The sequence below is a fragment of the Equus quagga genome, chromosome 3, assembly GCF_021613505.1.
Source record: "Equus quagga isolate Etosha38 chromosome 3, UCLA_HA_Equagga_1.0, whole genome shotgun sequence".
Lineage (NCBI taxonomy): Eukaryota > Metazoa > Chordata > Mammalia > Perissodactyla > Equidae > Equus > Equus quagga.
Window position 1 is genome coordinate 47,708,591 of NC_060269.1, and position 25,220 is coordinate 47,733,810.

General features: G+C 34.4%; 1 protein-coding gene across 1 annotated transcript in view; it reads right to left on the reverse strand.

The window, feature by feature from the left end:
* Positions 1 to 25,220, reverse strand: part of FSTL5 (follistatin like 5) — a 710,646-nt gene that overhangs the window by 207,290 nt on the left and 478,136 nt on the right. Inside the window, exon 7 of the mRNA XM_046657076.1 lies at positions 23,571 to 23,737. Coding sequence (XP_046513032.1) covers positions 23,571 to 23,737 — 167 coding nt within the window. The remainder of the gene's footprint in view (positions 1 to 23,570; positions 23,738 to 25,220) is intronic.

Here is a 25,220-nt window from a genome sequence, read left to right on the forward strand (position 1 = left end):
AATAGAATTTGTGCCATCTGAAAAACAAAGAGAAAAAGTATTGAAGAAAAGTTAGCTTTCTGGAGACCTGTGGAAAATATTAAAGTGTTAAAATCTATGCACTTATAATACTAACGGAGAGAAAACAGAAAATATGGGTAGAAAAATATTTATTAGCTCCAAATTTGGAGAAAGATATAAACTCATGGATCCAAGACACTAAACAAAACTGAAACTGGATAAGTTCAAAGGAAATGATACCCAGGCCCATCATAGTCAAATTGCTGAAATTAAAAGGTAAAGAGAAAATGTGAGAGCAACCAAAGAAAAAAAATGACACATTACATATGCTGAACAAGAATAGAATGGACCACTTCATTCTCATTAGAAAAAAACACAGGCTGGAAAACAATAGAACGGCATCTTTAAATCACAGAAGGAAATGAAAATAAAATTGTGAGCACAGAATTATATATCTAGTGAAAATAACCTTTATAGATGAAGGAGAGATAGAGATGTATTCAGATAAACAAAACAGAATTTAAGGCCCGTTGACTTGCTCTACAAGAAATGCTAAAGAAGCTTCTTCAGGATAAAAGTAAATTCACACACATATATAATATATATTATATATATAAGTATAAGTATGTATATATATATATACACATACTTTAGAATACATATGCTTATATAATATATATATATATATATATGCTTCTAATTAACCTATAGGCCAAAGAAGAAATAACAGAAAATATATCAGACTAAATGATAATTAAAATATAGTTAATATAATTAAAATATAAAATTTCAAAATGTGTGGGTTGAGTTTAGATGTTTTCAGTGGTGAATCCTACACACATTAAGGAATGAACTAACGCCAATCTTACGCAAATTCTCCCATAAGCAGAAGAAGAAGACCACATCTCAATGTATTTTACAAAGTGGGGAAAACCTTGATATCAAAACATCACAACATTACCAGAATAGAAAATTATAACCTCTCATGAATATAGACATGAAAATCTTTATTAAAATATTAGCGTTTGAAAGCAACAATATGCGTAAGTGATAATACATAAACGATAACATATTATGACCAAGTGGGGTTATCCCAGGAATGAAAAATTTGTTTAAGTTTTTAAAACTGAACAATGTAGTCTACGTTTACAGAATAGTATGATCACCTTAATAGATGAAGAAAAAACATTTGACAATTTTCAGCTCTCATTAATGATAAAATTCTCTACATACTAGAATAGAAGTAAACTACCTCAGTCTGACAAGAGGCATTTTGGCCATGACAATAAATCATGGCCAAATTTGCTTTATCCAGGATACCAAGGTTAGTGTATATTATAAAAATCAACTAACTGCAGTAAAAGATTAAAAGAGAAAACTTATGATACCATCCCAATAACTGCTGAAAAAATAACACATTTGAAAGAAAAGAATCATTTCTGATAACATTTTTTAGCACACTCAGAATAAAATAAACATCCTTTATCTGCCAAGAAGTATTCAAAACATCTAGAATAAACATCATACTTAAGGGTCAAACTCTGAATGCTTCCTTTTGAGATCTGTAAGAAGAGAAAAATTCCCATTATCATTACTTTCATTCAATGTTCGGCTGGAGTTTCTAGCAGGTGCTGTAAGTCAAGGAAAAGAAAGAAAATCATAGAGGGAGGAAAGAAACAACCAAGAGAGTATTCACAGATAATAGGACAAAATAAGGAAGAAGTTTCAACAAAGCATCAAGTAAGAATACATCCAACTAACACAGGAATATTATTTCGATCAACCTTTAAAGATTTCTTTTTTTAATCTATGAAAAGATGTTTGAGACAGAAAGCCTCAGTTCCATTCTTAGCTTTATTTCTAAAGTTTCCTGATATTCTCCACAGAAACACCAAGCATCACAATGGGGGGTGGTTAAAATTGTATTTAAGTACACACACACACACACACACACACACACACACAGACAGTTGTACATGGGTTATATCTGGAGCTGATTCTTGACTGTGGGAACGTTCTAAACTTTTTGGCCTACTTTTTATTTTATAATGCATTGGACCCATTTAGACATTATAATATTAAGGAACACCATTGTCATTTTATTCTCAAATGCATTAACAAAAACAGCAAAAATGTGACTATAAGGTGAAGTTTTGTTCTGTTTTTTATTATTTTTAAATTATCATTATTTGTAAACATACATTCATTCCAATCATTCTAATTTTTATTTCAACATTTATTTGGTATTAGATTAAATAAATGACCAACAAATGATCATATATTTAAAAATTTTAAATCTGAAATATTATATTTGGACTTTTTAGTGAAATATATTACGGTTATTGTTCAAGATTATTTCCACTTTTCATATTGGTTAAATGGAGTCGTTTGTCAGAATTTTACAATGAGTGTTACATTACCGATAAAGCCATTACCTAGGGAATTTTTGATAATACTTTATTTTAAATTAGTTTTAGGTCAGCTTTTACTAGTATAATCCTTTTTTTTTTTTTCCTGTGACAAATGTTTATAAAAGAAAAATGATAAAATCATGGTATTGTATTTCCTACCAAAAATGACGGATTTCCGGCATGATATGATATTTCAAGTCAATAACAAATATCTGTTTATTTCTATTAAAGAAGACTACTGCTTTTCGTCAGTAGTTGGAACCTCTAGTTAAGAGCAGAGTTGTGCTGAATGTCTTGCACCCCTTGCTCAGAGAGCTTTAATTAAATGTAGCTGAGATATTTGACATGGTAAAACACCCAAGGACTTGCTTATACATTTCAAATTTATTATTTCTCATTAATTTAATTCACATAAGCTCTTAGGCAATTAAGTTTGCGAGAGAAATTTTTAAGTGATGAGAAAGATTATATGGATGAATGTACCAAAGACGAAATTTTCCAATGCTGGTTATGTACTATTTTACCTAAGACAAAGACAATGGAGAAAAAAAATACTTTTTCGTGAGAGATAAAATAGCTATTACCAATAAAGAAAATGCAACTGAAGCAATTTCTAAAGAGTAGCAGCAGTCATTCTATTCATATTTCGAATTTCCCTTGCTGGCTAACTTTACTGCACTAAATTTGCTTTATTTTTTTTCTCATATTAATAGGACTATATGCTAATTTTTGAAAGCCTAAATGACTTCCAACTCTGAAATCCAGAGATAAGCACTTTTATTTTTATATTTTAATTTTTCTCTGCACGTATGTATCCACAGATATACCAATGTAACTCATTTTAAAGATGGAAACTCAGAATATTTTCTGATATAATAGTTTAGAAAATAATTAGAGAATACACAAAATTACGTGCACTTCAAACCTGAAGATTATATAATGTATTTTTTTCATTATTTTAAATAGATACTTATTAAAAGTTGCTTCAGGGGCTGGCTGGCCCTGTGGCCAGGTGGTTAAAGTTCTGCATGCTTTGCTAAGCAGCCTGGGGTTCACAGGTTCGGATCCTGGGGATGGACGTACTCCACTCATCAGCCATGCTGTGAAGGCATCCCACATGCAAAATACAGGAAGACTGGCATGGATGTTAGCTCAAGGCAAGACTTTCTCACATACACACAAAAAGTTGCTGTATATTATAAGCAGAGCTACAGATGTATGGCAATGGATGTCTATTGTTTTTTTAACCATGATACATTAACTTTCATCCTGGGGCTGGTCCGGTGGTGCAGCAGTTAAGTTCTCATGTTCCACTTGGCAGCCCAGGGTTCGCCGCACTGGATCCCGGGTGCGGACATGGCACTGCTTAGCACGCCACGCTGTGGTAGACGTCCCACATATAAAGTAGAGGAAGATGGGCACAGATATTAGCTCAGGGCCACTCTTCCTCAGCAAAAAGAGGAGGATTGGCAACGGATGTTAGCTCAGGGCTAATCTTCCTCAAAAAAAAAAGAAAACTTTCATCCTTCAAAGTAAGTTAATTACTTTTTGTATGCACATTATATCACAGTGCTTATAGACCTCCATTTCAAAATAGAAAACTTTGCATTGCTTGAGAAGACAAAATGCCGTCTACTACTCTGCAATAAATTAAGCATCTAGGATGAGAAAGAATGATGCTATTTCAAGATTAAAATAAGTCTTCTCTCTTCTCATCTGCTTTTGCACATTATTGCATATTTTTTTGTCTGTTATCAATCAGTTTCTGTTCTGTAGCTATGTTGAGTTTAGATATATTTGCTGTAAACAAAACTTTAGTTCTGATCCAGTGCTGAAGTCTGATACAGTCTTGATTGGAAAAAGCAGAGAAGCAGGTGTTGTAGTGAATAACGCATAAACTGTGTGGGGCTCCTTGGCCAGCATCACAGCAGCTGCAGTTGGAGCCATGTTCAGAAATACCAGTTTGACATTCTACCTCTTCCATGGCTGTCAATAGCATGCAGTATTTTTCACTAATGAAACAGAATAAATTATCTATTATATGGAAATATAGCCTTTAGAAAGTTCTTTTTAATCACATGCAAATTTAAGGTCTTAATGAATTGAAAGTTTTTTATGTATACCAGTATTTTGATTTTTGGGATTTTTTTGCTGAGGAAGATTCACCCTGAGCTAACGTCTGTGCCAGTCTTCCTCTACTTTGTATGTGGGTTGATGCCACAGCATGGCTGATGAGTGTGGTAGATCCACACCCAGGATACGAAATTTCGAACCCCAGCTTCCCAGGTAGAGAACGCAGAACTTAACCACTATGCAACTGTGTTGGTCCCTATGTTTACCAGTTTTTAATACCAGTATTTCACCATAGTTTTAGGAAATGTTTTTGTCAGGTAACTTTGTGCAAAATACAGAAGCTCAAAAACCTTAAGGGTTAATTATATGGAATTAATTTTTGAGAATTCATCATATTTTTATATCTATTACTATAGTGCTTAGTGCTTAAGGCATGAGTAGTGTAGAACCAGACAATTTCTCATGTGATAACTTTGGATATTATCAAATAGTTTTCTGGAGTACTAAAGTGGAATTGACTAAAATAACATTTCTATTCCATGTATTTTAATAAAGTTATATAACGTCACATCTGAAATACAAATTATTAAGGAAAACTTGAATTTATATTGAAATTATCACACAGATATAGACTTTGAAGTAGTTTTATGATGGTAACACATGCCGAAGTAATTCATTTTTAATTCAAATCTAATACACAGGGAAGAGTTAGACATGAATAGAGACATTCCTACACAGATAACACAGGATGATTTTGAGGCCAACAAATCCGGCTTTTAATTCTGGCTTTATTTCTAGCTCTCTTTGTATGACTCTAGCTAAATCAGCTCCTTAGCCTCAGTTTCTCATACATAAATGTGGAGAAAAGCACGTTTCCTTACAACATTTTAATCATGATTGAATGAGCTGATTTAACATAATGCATGAGTACTGTGTCTGTCATGTGATAGACACTCAACAAACGTTAATTCCCCTACCATATTTTTTTAAATTTTACAGATTTGATTAGAAAAATCTATAATCTCTATGTTTTGAGTTATAGAGAATATTTTAGTTGTGGAATATTGTAAGAAAACAACAAAAATTGAACTTAACAGATCGAAGAAGTCTAAAGATCTTCTTAAGGTGGAAATGTCCACTTTAAGCAGAAATATGATAAAATTGCTTAAGGGAAACACACAAATGGCAGCTCCATTTTAAAAATTATACCTAAGGAAAAATGAACATATAAAACATAATATCAGAGTTTAATTGTTTTACTTTCTCAGATTAACCAAAGATGAATGACGGCCATATTCTTTTTAATGTGCAGAGAGATGCCAAAAAGGACATTTGAAATCACTTTAGTCCATTAAGTGTAACATTAAATCTCAATAAAAGTTGTTTGAATTTTATAATGCATCTCAATCTGAAACTTCCATTTCTAATTAGTAATTTATTCCTTTTAACTTCCTGTTAGGTTGGCCTTGCCAATCTTCAGCCCTCGATCACAATTTGTCACTTACTCATTTCTAATGTCAAAATTCAGACTACTAATGGACAGCCACATTATTCTGCTTCCGGGATCTAACCAAAAAGTCACTGATCCCCAGCAACAATGAATTCTATCTTTTATTGACTGCTTAGCGTATTCAACTCAATAATATTTATTGGGGATTTCCTATGCAGATGTCATTTTGGTATTTATTATATGGTTACACACTATGAATTAAGAAACATTGCCAGTGAGCAAAGAGCTTAGAATTTAGTGAAGGAGATAAGGCAACATGCATATAGATATGTGTTAGACAAAGTAGAAAGAAATGATATCAATGAATCATTAGTTAAATCCAAGTTTGTTTTATTTCTGGAGATCAGTGATTTTTACGATATATCCAGACAGCAGAACCCTGGGGCTGGCTAAGTTAAGTCCCAGAACAAGTAATTTCTGCCTCCATCATTTTTTAAGTGGCCTACGGGACTGCCATATACATAACTATCTTCAGCTCTGTTTTCTAACCCAAGTTACAACAAACATTTCCAAACATATATTTTATTAGGAAGGAATAGTCAGATGAAGAGAAATTATAGGAAAATCAATAAAGTTATAGGTAACATTCAAAAAATGTTTTTAATGAGGGAAGCATCTTGAATAGAAGAAAACATGATTTTTTTTCAAGCCTTACAGGTGTAAGTTTGGTTTGAATTGGTTTGTGCAAAAATTATGGAGGAGTCTAGTTCCTAGCTAAAAACCTATATGTGGTCTTTCAGGCCTGACCACAGGCGGTTACAAAGGCTTTACCTGGAAGGACTCACAGGGGAAAGCTGCCTTCCCCACCCCAGACTTGGTGCACAGCCAGTGCACTGCCATCTCTGAAGGGAGTGGAAGGTAAGGACTCAGGACCCCTTGGCCAGCCGTGCTCTTGCTGTCTGTATTACTAGCCCAAGAAACGCCATTTGGAGGAGTCTTTATCAGGAACCTAAGGCAGAGGCTTTCAACAGGCACCTCTGCCGAGAACTTTTTCTGGGGGAAAGTGGGAGAGGGACCTTGAAGGCACTTTTTTCCACTCTGACTCAGTATTTAGTACTCTGCCCCTCCGAGGCCTTACCCTTCCCTTCCCGCTTCCCCTCAGGTCCATAAAACTGCCGGATCCTTCTGTTCAGCCTCTCTTGGCAGTGAGGCAATAACTTGGCTTGCAAAATTCACTATGCCTGTGCTGATGCACCTGACCCCTTGACTGGTGCCATTTCATGGGGAAAATGGAACAGTGGAAGAGTCAGCATTTTCTCTAATTTAGCCACTTGCTTATATTTTTGCACTAAGTGACTGAAGGCTTGTATTTGGGCTTGTAGTGTCAAGCAGTTACCATGAAACCTGGCAGTTGAGCTCTCTACAGCTCAGCTCGGCTCTTGAAGTTATCTACCTTCTTTGAGCCTTTCTTGTCTGCAAAAATTGGTTAGCAATACCTTTTTCATCATAAGTATAAAAGATGATATAAATGGATTTCTTAGGATAAAACTGACACTCAATGATGGAAATCTTAAAACCACAATTAAAACTAGAAACTTGAAGGATCTTCAACAGTAAATAACAGTGATGGAAGATATGAATCATTCTACACTTTGGTTAGGTAAGTGTTTATAAATATGGATAAGAAATCTTGCATCTTTAAATTGCACACATTTTCTTTTTTTTTTAAAGATTGGCATGTGAGCTAACAACTGTTGCCAATCTTCTTTTTTTTTTCTGTTTTTTCTCCCCAAATCCCCCAAGTACATAGTTGTATATTTTAGTTGTGGGTCCTTCTAGTTGTGGTATGTGGGACACCGCCTCAACATGGCCTAATGAGCAGTGCCACGTCGGTGCCCAGGATCCGAACCGGTGAAACCCTGTGCCGCCGAAGTGGAGCATGCACACTTAACCACTCTGCCACAGGACCAGCCCCTGCACATATTTTCTATAGATGTCATTAGATCACTTCAAAGTCAACATATTTATGTATAAACCGTATTCTAATTCCAACAAGAAACCAACTCACAAGATTCTTCTGTTTTTACCAATAGTCCTATGATTCTTTCAGTCAGGAGGACCCAAGTGTTTGAGTTCTACTTTGTTCCCACTTTTTCCCTCATCTGTTGACGGAATGCTGCTTCATGGACAATTGTGAGAGAAACAGACCCTCACTTGCTATCTATACCTGTTCTCTTAACACGAATATGCCACAAAATATCATTCTGGCTATCCTCAACATTTCTATAACACATTAGCTCAACGGCAAACAAGCAAAACTTAAGCAAATGAATTCCTTATAGGCCAAGTTAATAATTGATCAGACGCACCCAGGCATTTTTCAGTATTGATTTATAGTCAAGAAAATTTCATTCCTTGCTGGCATCTTATACTAAGAGCCATTATGGCAATGGAATTGGTGGAATTTGTGCCTCCTGAATATTATTTGTCCATTTCTGCCTTCATAATAACGCCCCTACAAGTAAATTTTTTGCATATTTCTTTAGAATTATTCTGTTCCTTCTTATTCTTCAAGACCAAAGTCTGAACTTCCTCATTTTTGAGTCCACGAATTTACAATCTGTTCTTCTATCAATAATTCACATGACCCTGGGGCTGGCCTCATGGCCTAGTGGGTAAGTCTGGCATGTTCTGCTTCGGCAGCCAGAGTTCGATTCCCAAGTGCAGATCTACACCACTCGTTGGCAGCCATGCTGCGGCAGCGACCACATACAAAATAGAGGAAGATTGTGGCTGGCCTGGTTGCATAGTGGTTAAGTTCGCACACTCTGCTTCAGCAGCCTGGGTTTCGTGGGTTCGGATCCCAGGCATGGACCTGCACACTGCTCATCATGCCATTCTGTGGTGGTGTCCTACATACAAAATAGAGGAAGATTGGTACAGATGCTAGCTCAAAGAATATGTAGTTATTTAATTTACTTAGAAAAAAATATTATTAGCCTTTAAATGATATAAATTTTCAGGACTTTGAACAAAGTACACACCAGTGTCTAAATATACCATTGCAACCATGTTTACTTGAATCTATTTCCCTCTGGAAAAACAGAGTTCCCCCTGTGCAGTGCCAGGTCAATCAGTTAAAGAAGGTTGTTTTCGCTGAAGTGGGAAGTGACCTTGTCACACACTAAAATAAATCGTATGTGAACCAACTATAACTTTGATGCATTTCTAAACAGGAGGTAACTTTCAATGAGAAATAGGATGGAATAAATCAAGACTTAAAGGATATGCTTTATCTGAGTTCCCACTTAAATGATATGGTGAAATTTCTTACTCAAATTGCTTTAATTACTGGTTTTATTCTTTGGCTATTCTTCTATAGAGTGCTGCTTGTATAGTCTACTCTATGAATTTGTGTCAAGGAAAATATATTTATGTAATATTAAGTGTCTGAGATATAAAGAACATTTTCTTAACAATTAGTTTGGCATTTTTCAGTTAGAAGGTGAATCATACATATTCTTATGAAATATTCATTGGGGTTATACATACTTTCTCTAATTTATTTAAAAGTTGATTTTTTTCAGTCCTTTGATTAATAAAATATTCAGATATAATAGGATAAAATCTTATCAGCAAATGAACAAGGGAATTTAAGTGAGGACAAAAGGAATAGAGTAAATGTTCCTGTGAGGGAAGAGAAATAAATCTTCACAAATTTCTACTATTTATCTAGTGTTAGTCTAAAGATGTATGTTTTGTTTAATAGAATTTTTTTCACAAATCTGTAAGGCAATTTACTGGGGCATCTGTTATTTTCTTTACAAATAAGAAAGCTGTGATTTAAAGAGATTCCATGTCTTGCCAGCATCCAGTTACCTAGGAAATGACAGAGCAATGATTTAGGGGTTTCATGGGTGCATCTCTGTTAGGCCAGGGATTATGCTAAGGTCTCTAAATGTCTTAAAATAGTAGAAACGTCTAAGGTCCCTCCACCCCTACCTCACAAAAGAAGCTGTTCCTAGTACCAAATTTTATCACTATATTGTATAAATAATAGCTGCTTCTTTTATTCAGTTAAATTGCAGGAAGTAAAAAGTATATCTTATCACAATATTGTGCTGGAGTGTGTAGGAACCACAGATGTACGGGGCTTAAAACATTGTTGAAATGTAATTGTAAAAGAGTTAAAACAAAGTTCTTATACAAATATACAATAAGCATAAGACCACGATTTATTTATATTTTTAATGGGGGAACCAGCAAGATGGTAAAGCCAGTTCAATGTCTACTTAAAGAGAAGAGATTTATGTAATTTGGGAAAGGCATGCATGCTGAAATAGATTTGTTAAGTTAGACACAAGTGATTAATGCTCTACAGGACAATAAAACAATTATTTTGGAGTCATGTTTTCTATAGAACAGAAACCATTTGCATCTTTTTTTTGGACAACATATATACAAGTTAACATGTATATTCATAGAGTCTGTGCCCTAATCAGTAGTCAATGGACAAACAAAGATACATCCGTAGAAAATTAAATAACCCTTAGGTGGGAGTGTCACATCATACTTCAATATGACTTTGGACGATGTGTCATTATTACGTAGTTTTGTAACGTCGCTGATACATTATCTCAAGCAATTGGCTCTAAATAATTTGCCAAAAAGGGCTCTCTAATTACCTTAACTCAGAACATGAACCAATGTCATAATATGGTCATGTGTCACTTGACAGGAATACTTTCTAAGAAATGTGTCATTAGATGATCTTGTCTTTGTGCAAACATCATAGAGTATACTTACACAAAGCTACACATATAGCCTACTACAAACCTAGGCTATATGGTACCAATCTAATGGGACCACCTTCGTATCTGTGGTCTGTCGCTGAACAAAATGTTACGCAGCATGTGACTGTATATGATTGTAACCATGCTTATCCCAGTTTATTTCTCTCTAAAAAATAAATTGTCCTGTTCACTTCATACACACAATGGAAATCCACTGAAGATTTTCTTTATTTTTGATGTCACAATTTTTCTTGCCATAAATTAAAATAAATATTACATCTATAAACTCTAAAATCATAGATTATAAAATACCTCCCCTACCATAAACTCACACATATTTGTTGACTGTAAAAATTCATTGAGAAGTTGTTGAAGAAGTACATTCGAGTCAAATTATTGGACTTAAATATGGTGTAGTGGAATAGAAATGAATAAAATAAGAGAGAGATTAATATCTTCCTTCTGGACTATAGCTGGTTTATTATTTTTAGACAAAAGTTGTAAAATCACAATGCATTTTCTCCATTGAAGGAAGGTTTTATTGCTTCTCCACCTTTTGGTTAAGATCAAGTGAAAGAAGGTTTTATGAATCGTGATAATGTCAGTATAAATATGCTTGAACATTAGTTATATAAATTTGAGTATGCTTACTAGAGTTATTCATCACAAATATAGGAGGAAAAACAGTAGCTTATAAGCAATTGCCAATTAACATGCTTTGCTAACATAACTTTGATGCCATACACCTCTGCATCAAGTTCTTTGAGTGAGCAAAAAAAGAGTTCTTTATTAATAGTATTTTTATTCCCTTGTCTAATTTTAATAGTGTATACTGTTAGGAAGAAAATATATGATAAGTCTCCAGCCTCTGCCAAACCCTGCTAATTGAACAGAAATAAAATAAGAAATCAGTGAAGGAACAACAAAACGGGATGTTTTATAACTTCTTTTCTCTTTGGTTAATCACTTCTGACAGCCTTCTTAAATTCCTCTCTCTCAAACATTGAGTACTCAGAAGCATAATGTTGATAGTTTATCTGGATACTATTACAAGATAAAATGTCTATAATGCTGTTTCTTTATTTCAGATTAAACTGTAACTTTTCCTCTTGCACAAAGGAGAAAGACAAAAAAATAAGAATCAACAATTACTATTAAATTGACTGTTGTCTTTCTGTATAAAAAATTCTCCTTCGTCTCTTATGCCTTCCATTACGTGATGACTTTGATTATAAACCTTATGATTCTTGGCAGTTGTGAAGCAATTATACACTTTTAAAAGTAAATTTTGTAGCAGATGTATCTCTCACAAGCTGGGAATTATTTAAAACGTTAGAAAGAAAAGGAACTGAAACTAGAAGGCAATGGAAAGTCTACTGTGAAATGATGGTCTGTACTTTAGGGGGTTTGTAAGATCGCTCGGCAGAAGCTCTGTACCCTTTGAACGGTGCTTCCTATTCTCCTTTGCTACAGAACTGAAAAGTTGCTTAAAATTTTCTAAATGTATTATTTGTTTAAATTATGGTTCCATCTGCATATATGACCCAAGGTGACTTGGGATAGATAAACTATAAAGAGAACAAAAGTTATTATTGAAATTATGCAGTTAAAAATCAATTTAAACATCATCTCATGTTTGGGTTTAGATACGTTGGTTTACATAGGTCTTGTGTTGAGAAATAAATGAGTTAATATACTTTTGAAAATGACAAATTACAGTGCTTGGTAAATATTAAGCATTCATCAACCGTTATCATTGTATTGTATGTTATAAAGGTACATGTACAACTCTATAATCAAATATAAAAACCTGATTTTATTTAATATATTCAAGCCTTTATTAATCTACTATTTTTGCTTACTCTTAGAAATAACAAGGCACTTGTACTTCACCGAAAGCACCACGGTATCTCAAACCTGCTGTACCCTTTCCCAAGAATACCTATCCACCACCACTTCATCTAGCTGTCATCAAAACTGCAAGACTAGTGTATACTTACAAGTATTCTATGACTCTGGAGACTTAAATTTGACTGCCCTTTTCTATTCTTTATATATTTGTATATAAAATCTACTAATGTTGGGGCCAACCTGGTGGTGTAGTGGTTAAGTTTGCATGCTCTACTTCAGTGGCCCAGGGTTCACAGTTTCAGATCCCAAGCGTGAACCTAGCACAGCTCTTCAAGCCATGCTGTGGTGACATCCCACATAAAACAGCTGAAGACTGGCACAGATGTTAGCTCAGTGACAATCTTCCTCAAGTAAAAAGAGGAAGATTAGCAACAGATGTTAGCCAATCTTCCTCACACAAAAATAAGAGAATATACATATATTAATGTATATATTTCTGAATTTGTTTCCTATTGCATTATTAAATGGAATGTAATGCAGTTCCTTTTTTTTTTTTTTGATTCCTTTAATCTGTGAGATTTTGAAGACTGGAATGATGTCTCTTATAGGTATATCCTCAGCATTTAGCTGAGTGCCTGGAAAAGTGCAGCAGTTAAATCAATATTTACTGAATGCATAAAGATTAAACTATGACCAAATATGCATTTCCCGTCTCATTTTTTTCTTTTTTTTGTTTTTTTGAGGAAGATTAGCCCTGAGCTAACATCTGCCGCTAATCCTCCTATTTTTGGTGATGAAGACTGGTCCTGAGCTAACATCTGTGCACATCTTCCTCCACTTTATATGTGGGACACCTACCACAGCATGCCTTGACAAGTGGTGCCATGTCTGCACCCGGGATCCCAATCAGGGAACCCCGGGCTGCCGAATGGAACGTGTGCACTTAACTGCTGTGCCATCGGGCTGGCCCTCATCTTTTTCTTGTCCACCTTATTGCATATGATACAAGATTAAATTGAAGCTGTAGTAAAAAAATCGATATGCTTAATGAGAAATGTTATTAAAGAAATTGAATCTAGAAATTGTTGAGCTATGCTAGGCTTAAATGATTGATTGCCAATAAACATCAGTTGATTGATAATCCTGTATGTGGCTACAGTAAATAAATAAAATCCCTAGCAAGATTTTAAGTATAAAAAGTCCATGAATAAACTCAATAGTGCATAATTGCGAATATAAGGAATATCACTGTCATTTGTTACTTGAGCATTTAAAAACTGAGTCGCTCCTATGTGACAGTACAGTGCTAATATCATAATACAAAGTTGAATAGGTAAAAGTCCTTGTGCTCTGAGTTTCTAGTCCAGAGAAGAAAGGCAAGAATATTAATAGTTTTATTGTGATATAACAAATACTGTAGTTACTGGACATAAAACTTTAAAAAAAGTCAAGTTTAAACATAATACATGGCTATTTATTTTTAAAGGACACACTGGACTTAGGTAGACGAAAGGGACAAGAGAAGGTTTCCCAGTAGAGAGAAGAATGTGTTCCAGGTTGATAGTAATAACACAATACAAAGAACATCTAGTGTTTTGGAGAGTTTGTGTAAAGAGTGAATGTGGGTGAACAATAGGAAGAATTAGTAGAGAAATTCCTAGAATATGCTAAAGAATTTTAATCTTTTCTTTCTTCCTGCAAGCTACAAGAAGCCATTAAAGGGTCTTAAAAAGGAAAATGAAATGGCCAGATGTAAATTTTGTGAAGATCTATCTGGCTGTAATATGAAGTGCAAGTTTAAAGTGAAGGGGCAGTCTCAGCAGACAAGGATAAAGTTTGAAGGTGAGAAATTATAAGAGCTTAAACTAAAGCTGCCATAGTAGAAATGAGATGGCCAAATGGCTTTAAAATAAATTAAAAAGCCAAATTATCAAAGTTTTGTGACAGATTAAATTTGAGGAATAAATTAAGAGAGAACTCTAAGAGGACTCAGTTTTATGGCTGTGTTTACATGGAATACAAAACACTGCAAATGTTCTAGGTTTTAGAAGAAAGATACTACTTTGAATTTTGCACATTCAAATAAAGAAAATGGTACTCAGAAGAGAAATTTCAAGTAGACGTATAACTTGGAATGTATCAGCTTAAAGATAGTAATTGAAAGCATGGCTTCAAAGACATGATGAAAAAAACTTGAAAAAACATGCTTCATCAATTTAAGGATCTAGATAGTTATTTAGACAAGATTCTCAGTAAAATAAAAATCATAGCAAAGCCATATTTCCATATTAATATTCCTCATAAACTTATTTAAATAACATGATCTTCCAAAATTTTAAACCCTGAAACTAAAATTAAAAAATAAGAAGAAAAGATATCGTCAACTAATGTTTGACAAAGCAGCCAAGAATACTCAATGGAGAAAAGATGGTCTCTTCAATAAATGGTGCTAGAATAATTGGATATCCACATGTAAAAGAATGAATCTGGACCCAGGTCTTACACCACTCACAAAAATTAACTGGAAATGGATTACAGACTTAAATGTAAGATCTGAACTCATGAAACTCCTAGAAGAAAACTTAGGAACAAAGTTCCTTGACGTGCTTCTTAGTAATGATATTTTGAAATCACACCTAAAGCACAAGCAACAATATCAAGAATAAACAAGTGGGCCTACATCAAAGTAAAAAGCTCCTGCACAGCAAAAGAAAGCATAAACAAAGTAGAAACACAACCTGTGGAATGGGAAAAAAGTATTTGCAAAACATATATCTGACAAGGGTGTTTAATATCCAAAATACATTAAAAACTAAAATAACTCTATAGTAAAAATGCCAAATAACCCAATGTAAAAATGGGCAAAGGATCTGAATAGACATTTCTCCAAAGAAGATATATGAAGGGCCAACAAGTACACGAAAAAAAAATGCTCAATATCACTAGTCATTAGGGAAATGCAAATTAAGACCACAATGAGATATCAATTCATGCCTATTAGAATGGCCATCATCAAAAACACAAGAGATTACAAATGCTGGTATGGATGAGGAGAAGAGGAACCCTTGTGCACTATTGGGGGATTGTAAATTGGTACAGCCACTACGGAAAACATTTTAGAGGATCCTCAAAAAATTAAAAATAGAACTGCCATATGATCCAGCAATTTCACTTCTGGGAATACATCCAAAGGAAATAAAAACGCTAACTCTAAAAGGTATCTGCACCTCCATGTTCATAGCAGCATTGATTACAATAGCCAAGACATGTAAACAACCGAAGTGTCCACTGACGCATGAAAGGACTAAGAAATTGTGGTATAGATATGTATATGTATGTGTGTGTGTATGGATGTATAACATAATATTATTCAGCTGTAAAAATCAAGGAAATACTGTCGTTTGTGACAACATGGATGGACCTTGAAGACATTACACTAAGCAAAATAAGGCCAACAGAGAAAGAAAAATACTGTATGATCTCACTTACATGTGGAGTCTAAAAACAAACAGACAATTTTTAAATTACCAATTTTAAGACGTTTTTGAGAAGTAAATTGTAATAGGCAGTGCTCTGTTATATCAGAAGAAAAAAGTAACTTAGGGATAATATTCACTTTAAAGCAGCTCACTCTTAGGCACCATTTATGACCACATGCAATTTCACCAATTTAGCAACTAGTATTGTAACTATATGACATATATTTAGGTGAAAAATGAATGCATGTTGCATGTTTTATATTTGTGGAAGAAATTCAATTTCCTTGGCCATGCCAATGCTTCCTGCTTTATCTGGCTTGAAAGATTTTGAATCATAAATATTCTCTGATTCCACTGGATTTTAAGAGCCGCAATAGCCCCAGGCTTATATTAAAAATGAATTACTGATAAAAATTACATGATGAATGATGTATTATTTTACAGACATTTTTAGCTGAGGGAGAAAGAGAAATGGATTGTTTATAGTCTAGAGAAGAATAAAGGTCAATAGCCTTATTTTTAAATAACTAGTTTGGACAGCATACTCTATGTCCCATATTAAAAGACAACACTGTAGGTTTCTAAAAAGTTAAAATGAAATCTTGCTAAGTTATTTTTATTGGTGATATATTATTTGGGATCTGTTACAGTTGAACAGCCTAAAGGGTAAAAATGCCCCTTTCTTACATATGAGGTCTTTCATACACGTAAGGGGAAAAGTAAAAAAAGTTAACTTTAAAAAAAAGTTAAAAAGTATAAAAAGAAAAAAATGTAAAATTCATACATTTATAGTTTTACACTGCTTTAAATATTCAAGTTGAGTGACAAAGCCAGAATTCTCTTCTACTAAATCGTTCCTTTATGACTTGGGGATTTTACTTCTAAATTTGAAGTACAGTACATTTCCTGAAACTTTTTTTATCAGAAAAAGGTATAATATTCTATATTAAGCCTTAATGGCTTTAAAAATCCAGACATATAAGGAAAATTTTATTTATTATGCTTTGATACGTTATCTCCCAGTGTTTGCTTTGTCAGCTGTGCGCTAGAAAATCTAGCATTTTAAAAAACCTAGTAACATGGCGAGCTGCCACACCTGCAGTTGGATTCTGATTTGAATTTAAAGAATCGTTTCAATTGTTTTATTTTCTATGAGTGATTTTTTTTTCAACAGAATCCTTAGCTTTAAATGGAGATCAACTGGACATGAGAAGAATCACTTCAAATAAGCTAGAGGGATAGAACCATCTTAAGAAGGAGCAGAAGGAAACATCATCAGACTGAAGGAAAAGAAAAAAACAGTTGGTAGAATATTTATGGAAAGGCCTATAAAAGCAAAGCAAAACAATCAAAGAAATAAATTGAAGGCTGATATAACTACCGAAGGAACAAAAATGGTGTGCAGAGTTGCTCAGATTTGAGTTCAGGTGAATAATCATATTCAATCAATGCAGAAAGGCAAAAAAAAAGCATGCAGTAAGACACCTTCTATCTGCTTAGATTGCCTTGTATGGAGAAGTAGAGATGGCTCTCCTGTTCCTCCTTTGTAACAGAAGGCTGAGCAGGATGCCTGGCTGAACGATTGTGTTTACCAGCCTCCCTAGTACAGTTACTGCAGTTACTGCACATCAGCCACCTATGAACAGTTGTGGGACTTCCAGGAATAAGTGCCATTTATCTTTCACTTGCTTTGTACTGCTGTGAGCCTGGATTACAGATTGATGGAATATAGATTAGTGGCTGGAGCTCCAATGGCCCTCTTGAACTCTGAGATGACCTTGAAGACGAAAACCATGCTCTTGGAATGCCAAAAAAAAAGATAGGAGATTGAGTTCCAGATGTTTCATGGAGCAGTCATACCAGCTCTGGACAGTGTATTTTGTGAAAGAATAAACTTTTGCTCATTTAATCCAGTATTTTCGCCAGTCTCTTCTACCCAGTGCTGGACACAATTACTAGCACAGTTTAGATGGATGTAGAAAACAAAAATCATGGAACAAACACTAAGAACAAGAAAACAATAGGAATCTACAAAGCCAAGGGTTTAAATTCACATGAACCATTAGTAGTCCAAATTTTTAATCTTGGTGATAAAAGCCACAATATCATTTGTAAGAAAGTGGCCTAATGTAGTATTCAAACCAATTTGAGTTTCAGGTATATAGAGTGCCAGATTTAGCAAATTAAATATGACACTCAATTAAAGTTGAATTTCAGACATAAAGAATGATTTTTATAAGTAATGATTCTGTAAGTGTAACCTATTTAACATTTGGTACATACCTATAATAACAAATTGTTTATTGTATATCTGAAATTCAAATTTACCTGGGAGTTCTGTATTTTGTCTAGCAAATCTACCTGTAACGTTGTTAAAAGCCAAAATAATATAAATTAAATCAGCTTATTTTCAAAGAAATAATATTTTTACGGGCTTTTCATTTGTTATTAAATATAATCAGCAATGCCATATTGAATCAAGCTACCAACAGTGATAAAAGAAATAATATTTTATTGCACATTTAGTATGTTTCATTGAATTTTATGATAATCTCTCCTTTTATAGACAAAGAGACTAAAGCTTAAACTGCTTCAATCAATTCATTGTAATCACATAGCTAATAACTGGCAAAACTAGGATTGGAATCTAGGTTGGTATGACATAATTTGATTTCAATGTTGAATATAGACCAGATTATAACATAACTTAAGGAATGGTGAAAAACTACAGATATTATAAATAAGATATAAACAATAATGACTAGGATTTTTATACCTCATTTCTTCCAGATGAAAACAAAAAATTTGCTATCCAAACGCTTACTGAAAATTGTTTTGGTAAAGTCAACACATCCAAAACAGTGCTGTATTTCAACTCCTCTCCTTCCTTCACTCCTGACTGCCAATCCTGTTCACCAATTCTATTTTCTGCCTCCTGTTTCTCTCAAATCTCTATCTTTGTCTCTACGCTTGCCTCATCATCCTTAATTCAGCTTCCCTAACAAAGGGAACTTGCAAACCAGGCAACAGCTGGAGAGCAGTAAGTTCAATAGGAGAGTCATATTCCATAAGTCTGAGCTCCTCATCTGCATCCCTGGTCATACCTGATCAGACCAGGATTAGGACTCAGGTTCAATCACAGTGATATCAGAATTGCAGTTTGTGTGCCAAGTTTCACCTAAAACAGGATGATCAAAATAAGCCAATTATCTTTATCAGTAATTTGGGTGGAAAGAGGACTGAGGACTCACATACAAAGGAAAATGAATGAATGAATGCATAGCAGCTGAGTGAATTTAATGGCATATCTTTAGAGCAGGGATTAATACCAGATTGCTAGGAAGATAAGTCAGCATGATTCCTAAACCTGAATTGAATAGAAACAAATCTTTCAATTTCAGTGGCTATAATTGGATAAAATTTGGTTGCAGCACTTCCTGTGAGTTCCCAAAGTCCCTTGGGACTTAACATTAGCTTAACAATATCTTAACATTGAATTCCTATTGTTTTAGGAATGTTTTAGAACTTTGCTCCTTGAAACCCTTTATTAAGAGGAAGAGAAGAAAGAGGAAGACCGGAAGGAGGAGGAGGAGAGAGAAGAGAAAACAAAATACCTAGTTTAATTGAACATTTACAATGGGCCTCATAGAGTGTTACCAGCTTTAAAATGCTTAATCTCATTAGTTCTTATACAAAAATGAGTTCATTCTATTGTTATATTCAATTTACAGATAAAGGAGCTAGGGCATAAAGTAGATTAAATATCTTGCTTGAGGACACATCACTCCCAAGGGACTCAGAATTAATTCGAGCCCAGAGAGTGTGAATCCCCCGTCCATGTTGCAAGCCACTGTGCCATACTGCTGCCCGCAGTTCAGTGGTATCTTTTTGTTCATTTGGGACAAAACAGAAGACAGGCAAAATGAAAGGTTTCAAACAGCAATTGAATATCAATCAGGCCCACATATAACAGCAGAGTGTATCAAATCCACCTGTAATATATGGGGACCAGAATTATTTGGGATACATTTTCCAAAGGGCAAAGAAAACCACAGAACATCTCACTTCCATGCAACGGTTACATTCATGATGCAGAGTCCACCAGGCCATGTAAGCATCCCAGCTGTACCACTTCTTAGCTCACCAACCTTGGGTGAATGGCTCTCTTAGCATAAGTCCCCACATGTGTAAATGCTTCATGCAGTTGTTTTTAGGGCTAATGAAATAATGAGGTAGTGAGATAATGAGACATAATATGAATCTATTCTATTACATAAATAACATTATATTTGCAATGCACGTGGGGATTTAAAAGTGTACTCACAGGATTTCTTCTACACTTGGGAATGGAAGTAAGTGGATATAAAAGGTGAGGGGATGTATGCTTTGTGATATAATACATCTATATTATTTTAATCTTTTATAATCAGAATGTATTCATGTATCGACTAAGAAATGTATACTAAACCCTAATATATATTAAAGAATCAGAAAGAATATTGCAAATTGTCACTCATTCCCTTTGACATGAAAGGCATTTATAATTTTAACTTTACATAATTTAATGGGAATTAAATCCACTTAAGTGAAAATAGATAACATACCAAAAGGGTATAAAAATTCACCAATATCTGAACTTTTTGAAAGTTTTCTTTGCTTGTAAACAAGGTGAGAATGTATTCTACTATAGTAAGATCATCCTGATCTTTCACACATCAGAAATCCATCTCTAACGGTGAAAAATACACTTTAAAGATACATAATTATAGGTGTTTCTTAACATCCAAAACATTAATTAGACAACATTCTTAATGGCAAACGATAGAATCCACTATAGCTAGTTTTAAGCAGGAAAAGAATTTAATAAAAATATTAGGAAAGTCATAGAATATCCAGGAGAGCAGAGCATCTGTCTTGGAGAATGAGAAGCCAGGAAAGATGCACAAGCCACGTTTTGAGACCAGCTGATTGAAGACCCCATTGAAGCTGGACACTAACCAACTCCAGAGCTTTGATCACTATGTCTTTGAAAATAGGATCCTGCTGCCACAGGACTCACCAGGAAGGATGGATGGGGAGAGTGAATTCTATACAGTGCCTGCATTTCCTTGTTCTTGCTTATGAAATGAAGTCTTGTTCAGCAATTTCTTTGTTAGAGCCCTATTCACATTTCTGCTCCCTAACTGCAAAGAAGGCCAATTAAGTAAGATTTTTGGTTGTCACCTTGGGGAAGCAAAAATCAAAGCACTGCCAAAATATTTGAAGGAGTGTTCAAAATATGTTGCGTAAACAGAAAATACATCAGATGTCCACTAGAGATGACACTGACTACATGTGCATATGTATATATACTACACTATATAGTATAGTGGATATGTATATATACTGTCTCTATATATGTGGTTAACTACACACATATATTTTGTTTATGTACATGGTAAAGTCCTTGTTTTAGCAGACCTTAAGCAGGAATAAGTATAAAACAAAATACAAAAGTGATATTTTACAAATTTTTAATTCATATTTTGGTTATATTGGTAAATGCATTTAAATGTATCTTGATAATTTGACAGTTGATGTCATAGTACTTAAATGGAAACACCAGGAGTACGCTGGGAAATTGAATAAATATCCTTTCTTTCAAAGATATCTTTGAGGGCCCGCCCGGTGGGGCAGTGGTTGAGCTCATGCACTATTCCACTTCAGCAGCCTGTGGTTCACCGGTTCAGATGCCAGGTGTGGATATATGCACCGCTTATCAGGCCATTCTGTGGCAGGCATCCCACATATAAAATAGAGGAAGATGGGCACAGATGTTAGCTCAGGGACAATCTTCCTCAGCAAAAAGTGGAGGGCTGGCGGCGGATGTTAGCTCAGGGCTAATCTTCCTCAAAAAAAAGAAGATGTCTTTGGATATTCCCTGTGGTTCTATTTGAAAGGCTGGTAGTCATGTGTACACTATAGATTATGAATGCTTGTTCAACTTAATTAAATATAGCTTGAAGTGAAATTAAACTTTCTTTAAAATTCTTAAAATTTATCTGCTCCATGAAATGTGTTCAAAATAACTTCATCCAATAAAAATCAGTTTACTGATGCCACAATTTAGTTACTATTTACGTATATTTTAGAGACCTAACTTATCTATAATAATTTTTCTAATAATTTCCAGTATGTAGAACAAAGTCAAGCATTAGGAAGTAAGCAAAATAAATTACAAGATCTATGTACAAGAATGTGTCTACTTTTGCAAATTGTCCACAGAATATCACTTATAGTATGTTCTTCCTTATTCTTGAAAACAATTCACCTTAGCTTATTTTGAGATATTCAAACCACAGCACCATAGACTATATGGGCTTCTTGAAAATAATAATGGAAAGCTTGAATGTAAGGATGGAGTAGAAAATAAATGATAAAATGTAACATAATAATCCATAAAACAAACCCAGGATGATTTTGTCTAGGGCCATACCTCTCAAAGAATCTCGAATGCTCCTGAGATTATAGCTGTTCTATGGCACAATGTCCTTAATATCTTAGAGAATTAAACATTATTCTACATAGAGTCTCTGGGATAAGTTCTCAGATGCAAATTTAGGAAAATTTTATCAAAATAAAAAAAATTAAAATTGGAGAAGCTTTCTGTTTTTGAATTATTTGAAGACTTTAAACGACATTATTAGCAAGATGCAACACATAGGAGTGACTCCCTCAGCCCTGCGTTTTAAAGGTTCTTTATGAAGCAGCAAAGAACAAGTGGATGGATGATAGCTTTCTTGAGCGATGATAAAAAATACTGAAATTTATGTACAAAGAGGTTATAAAACCCCAAAATCACTAAAGCAAAAGACCGCCCCACCTCATTTCCATGGACATGCCATAACACATGATTTTTACTTCTTTTCATGATCTAGGAGGATGTTCACTTTAAACAGATAGCATAAAAGGAACAGATGAATACGCTGGAGTTTGTTCTGTTTTCATTTCACCTTTAGAGCTGCACCTTGTTGAACTGAGTTTAGATTCTGAAGCTCTAGGAGTGAACCTGAGTGGAGAAACATGTTCATTCATTCCACAAAAATAAGCCATTTATTTGTTTGATTAATATTTACCGTTTCTAATAAACATGAAGTATTTGAAGCAAAAACTGCTTTTACCCACTTTAACACTTCACAAACTGTAGTCTGTTGCTCAGTTGTAACAGCAAATACATAGGGATTAATTGCTGGTAATTATAAAAATTTTGACAGTCAGACCTTTGTGTTTCAACTCAGTGTGATCCAACAAACACAGTGCTACATAATCTTCTTATCGCGCCCATACAAGTGATTTGGCTAATTTCAAACGATCCATAATGCTCCTTCCAGTCAACAGGATGGATATGCCAATGTTTCAATAATTCTCTTCTACTCTACATCCAATATTCATTAAGCTCCTTAGACTCCACAAAGGCTCGAATTTATCACATCAAACACACAAATCATAAAACAGCACCTATTTATGTACTCACATTGATGTCTTCCAAGTCTAAATTGTTTAGAATGATATTGTTCCTTTTCCAAATGATGGGGGGTCTCAGGGCTCCCTGAATGGCACAGCTCAGCACAGCACTTTGTCCCACGGTTGCTGCTGTAACGCTTAGTTTCTGATCTTCAGGCAGACTCAGCTGGATAACCTCTGTAAAGAGAAAGTGTCAGTAGTGTTGATGAGCACGTAGTTTTGTAAGGTTAATTAGTATAAAGTTTCTGAATACTAGTAATTAAGGCTTTTAATTTGAATAAAATGGAAAAAAAGCTTGTGATGGAATAAAAAAAAGAAATTGTTTCCAATAAAAGGTCAGAATGACATTTCAATTTAATTGATTGACAAGCATTCTCACGAGGCAAAGAACTATTAAACATGAAATGAATATCAGAGGTAGAGTTATAATAAGCCTGGCAGATTGCACCCAAAAGAGAGATAAATTATTTAACTGCCAAATTGACATGCAATGTGTCATCGGCATTGAAATAAAAATTATTTTGTTTATTCACTGATAGATTTATATTATAGGTGAGGTGACATCATTGCTGGCTGGCTTCAGAGAACACTAGCATAGCTGAATGGGTAAAATGCCTCATTATGCTGGGAAACATAAATTGACTCTAAAGGAATAAGATTTATTTGGGAAGGTGAAGGAGGAAAAACTGATGTTCACCAACCAAGCACAATTAAGTGAAACTCTGACAGCTGCCTTTATCAGACAGAGTTGGTACAGTACAGTCCCTTCCTGATCCTTAAATTTTATAGTTGAATATTAGTTTTTTAACTAACCATTGAACACATTTCTCCTAATAATTATGCCGAAACAGAAAATACCATTTGTAATCTGAATCTGGCTTCCCCTTTCTGTTTTCAGACAATCCTTATCAACTATGGGAATTAACAACTCTGCCGTGGTCCATTTTCATGAGAGATGAGTGAGATAATCCTAGCAGTTTTCATCAATGTGAAAATGGCCCTTTAGTTTTCAGCTGACTTTCAGACTCTATCTTTTCTACAGTGTGACTGAGTCTTGCATTTTGACTTGTTCAGTCTTAGCCAGGTTAGAAATATCACAATTCCTGTTCCAACTAAATTTCCATGGGATTAGAGGGACAATAATTGTCCTTTGTTCCTTTCTTGTGGTTGATGATATTTTTCATGGGGTTTGAGTAAAGAAAGTTGTTGGCTTTTAATTTTTAATAAATATAATCAGGTGCAATCATTGCTATCTCCTCCACAGGCTCCCCTCCTTCCCCTTCACCATTCTACCTTCCTTTCTCTTTTTCTGAAATGTGTCTTCATCTTGAGGAGGAAGAGAAATGCCAATCAAATAAATTTTATAACTATTCAATAAACACTTCTTTCAGTTTTTGGTACCACCACAAATTGTAATTTCAAAAATACCACACATCTTTGTATCAGAAGGTCAAGATTGAACGTATAATCCCCCACATGCACGTGTTAAGTGTTAATGTTAAGTGATTTCTGTTGTCATGGACCGTTGGCTGCCATACCATTATCTGATGAAAATCAACCAAAATAGACTGGCCCTTAAATTCTGTTATAGAAAATCTGGTTTCTAAATCTAAAAGCCATAGTTAAGTCACTATTGTTTTGTGTTGTCAAACAAGGGGGT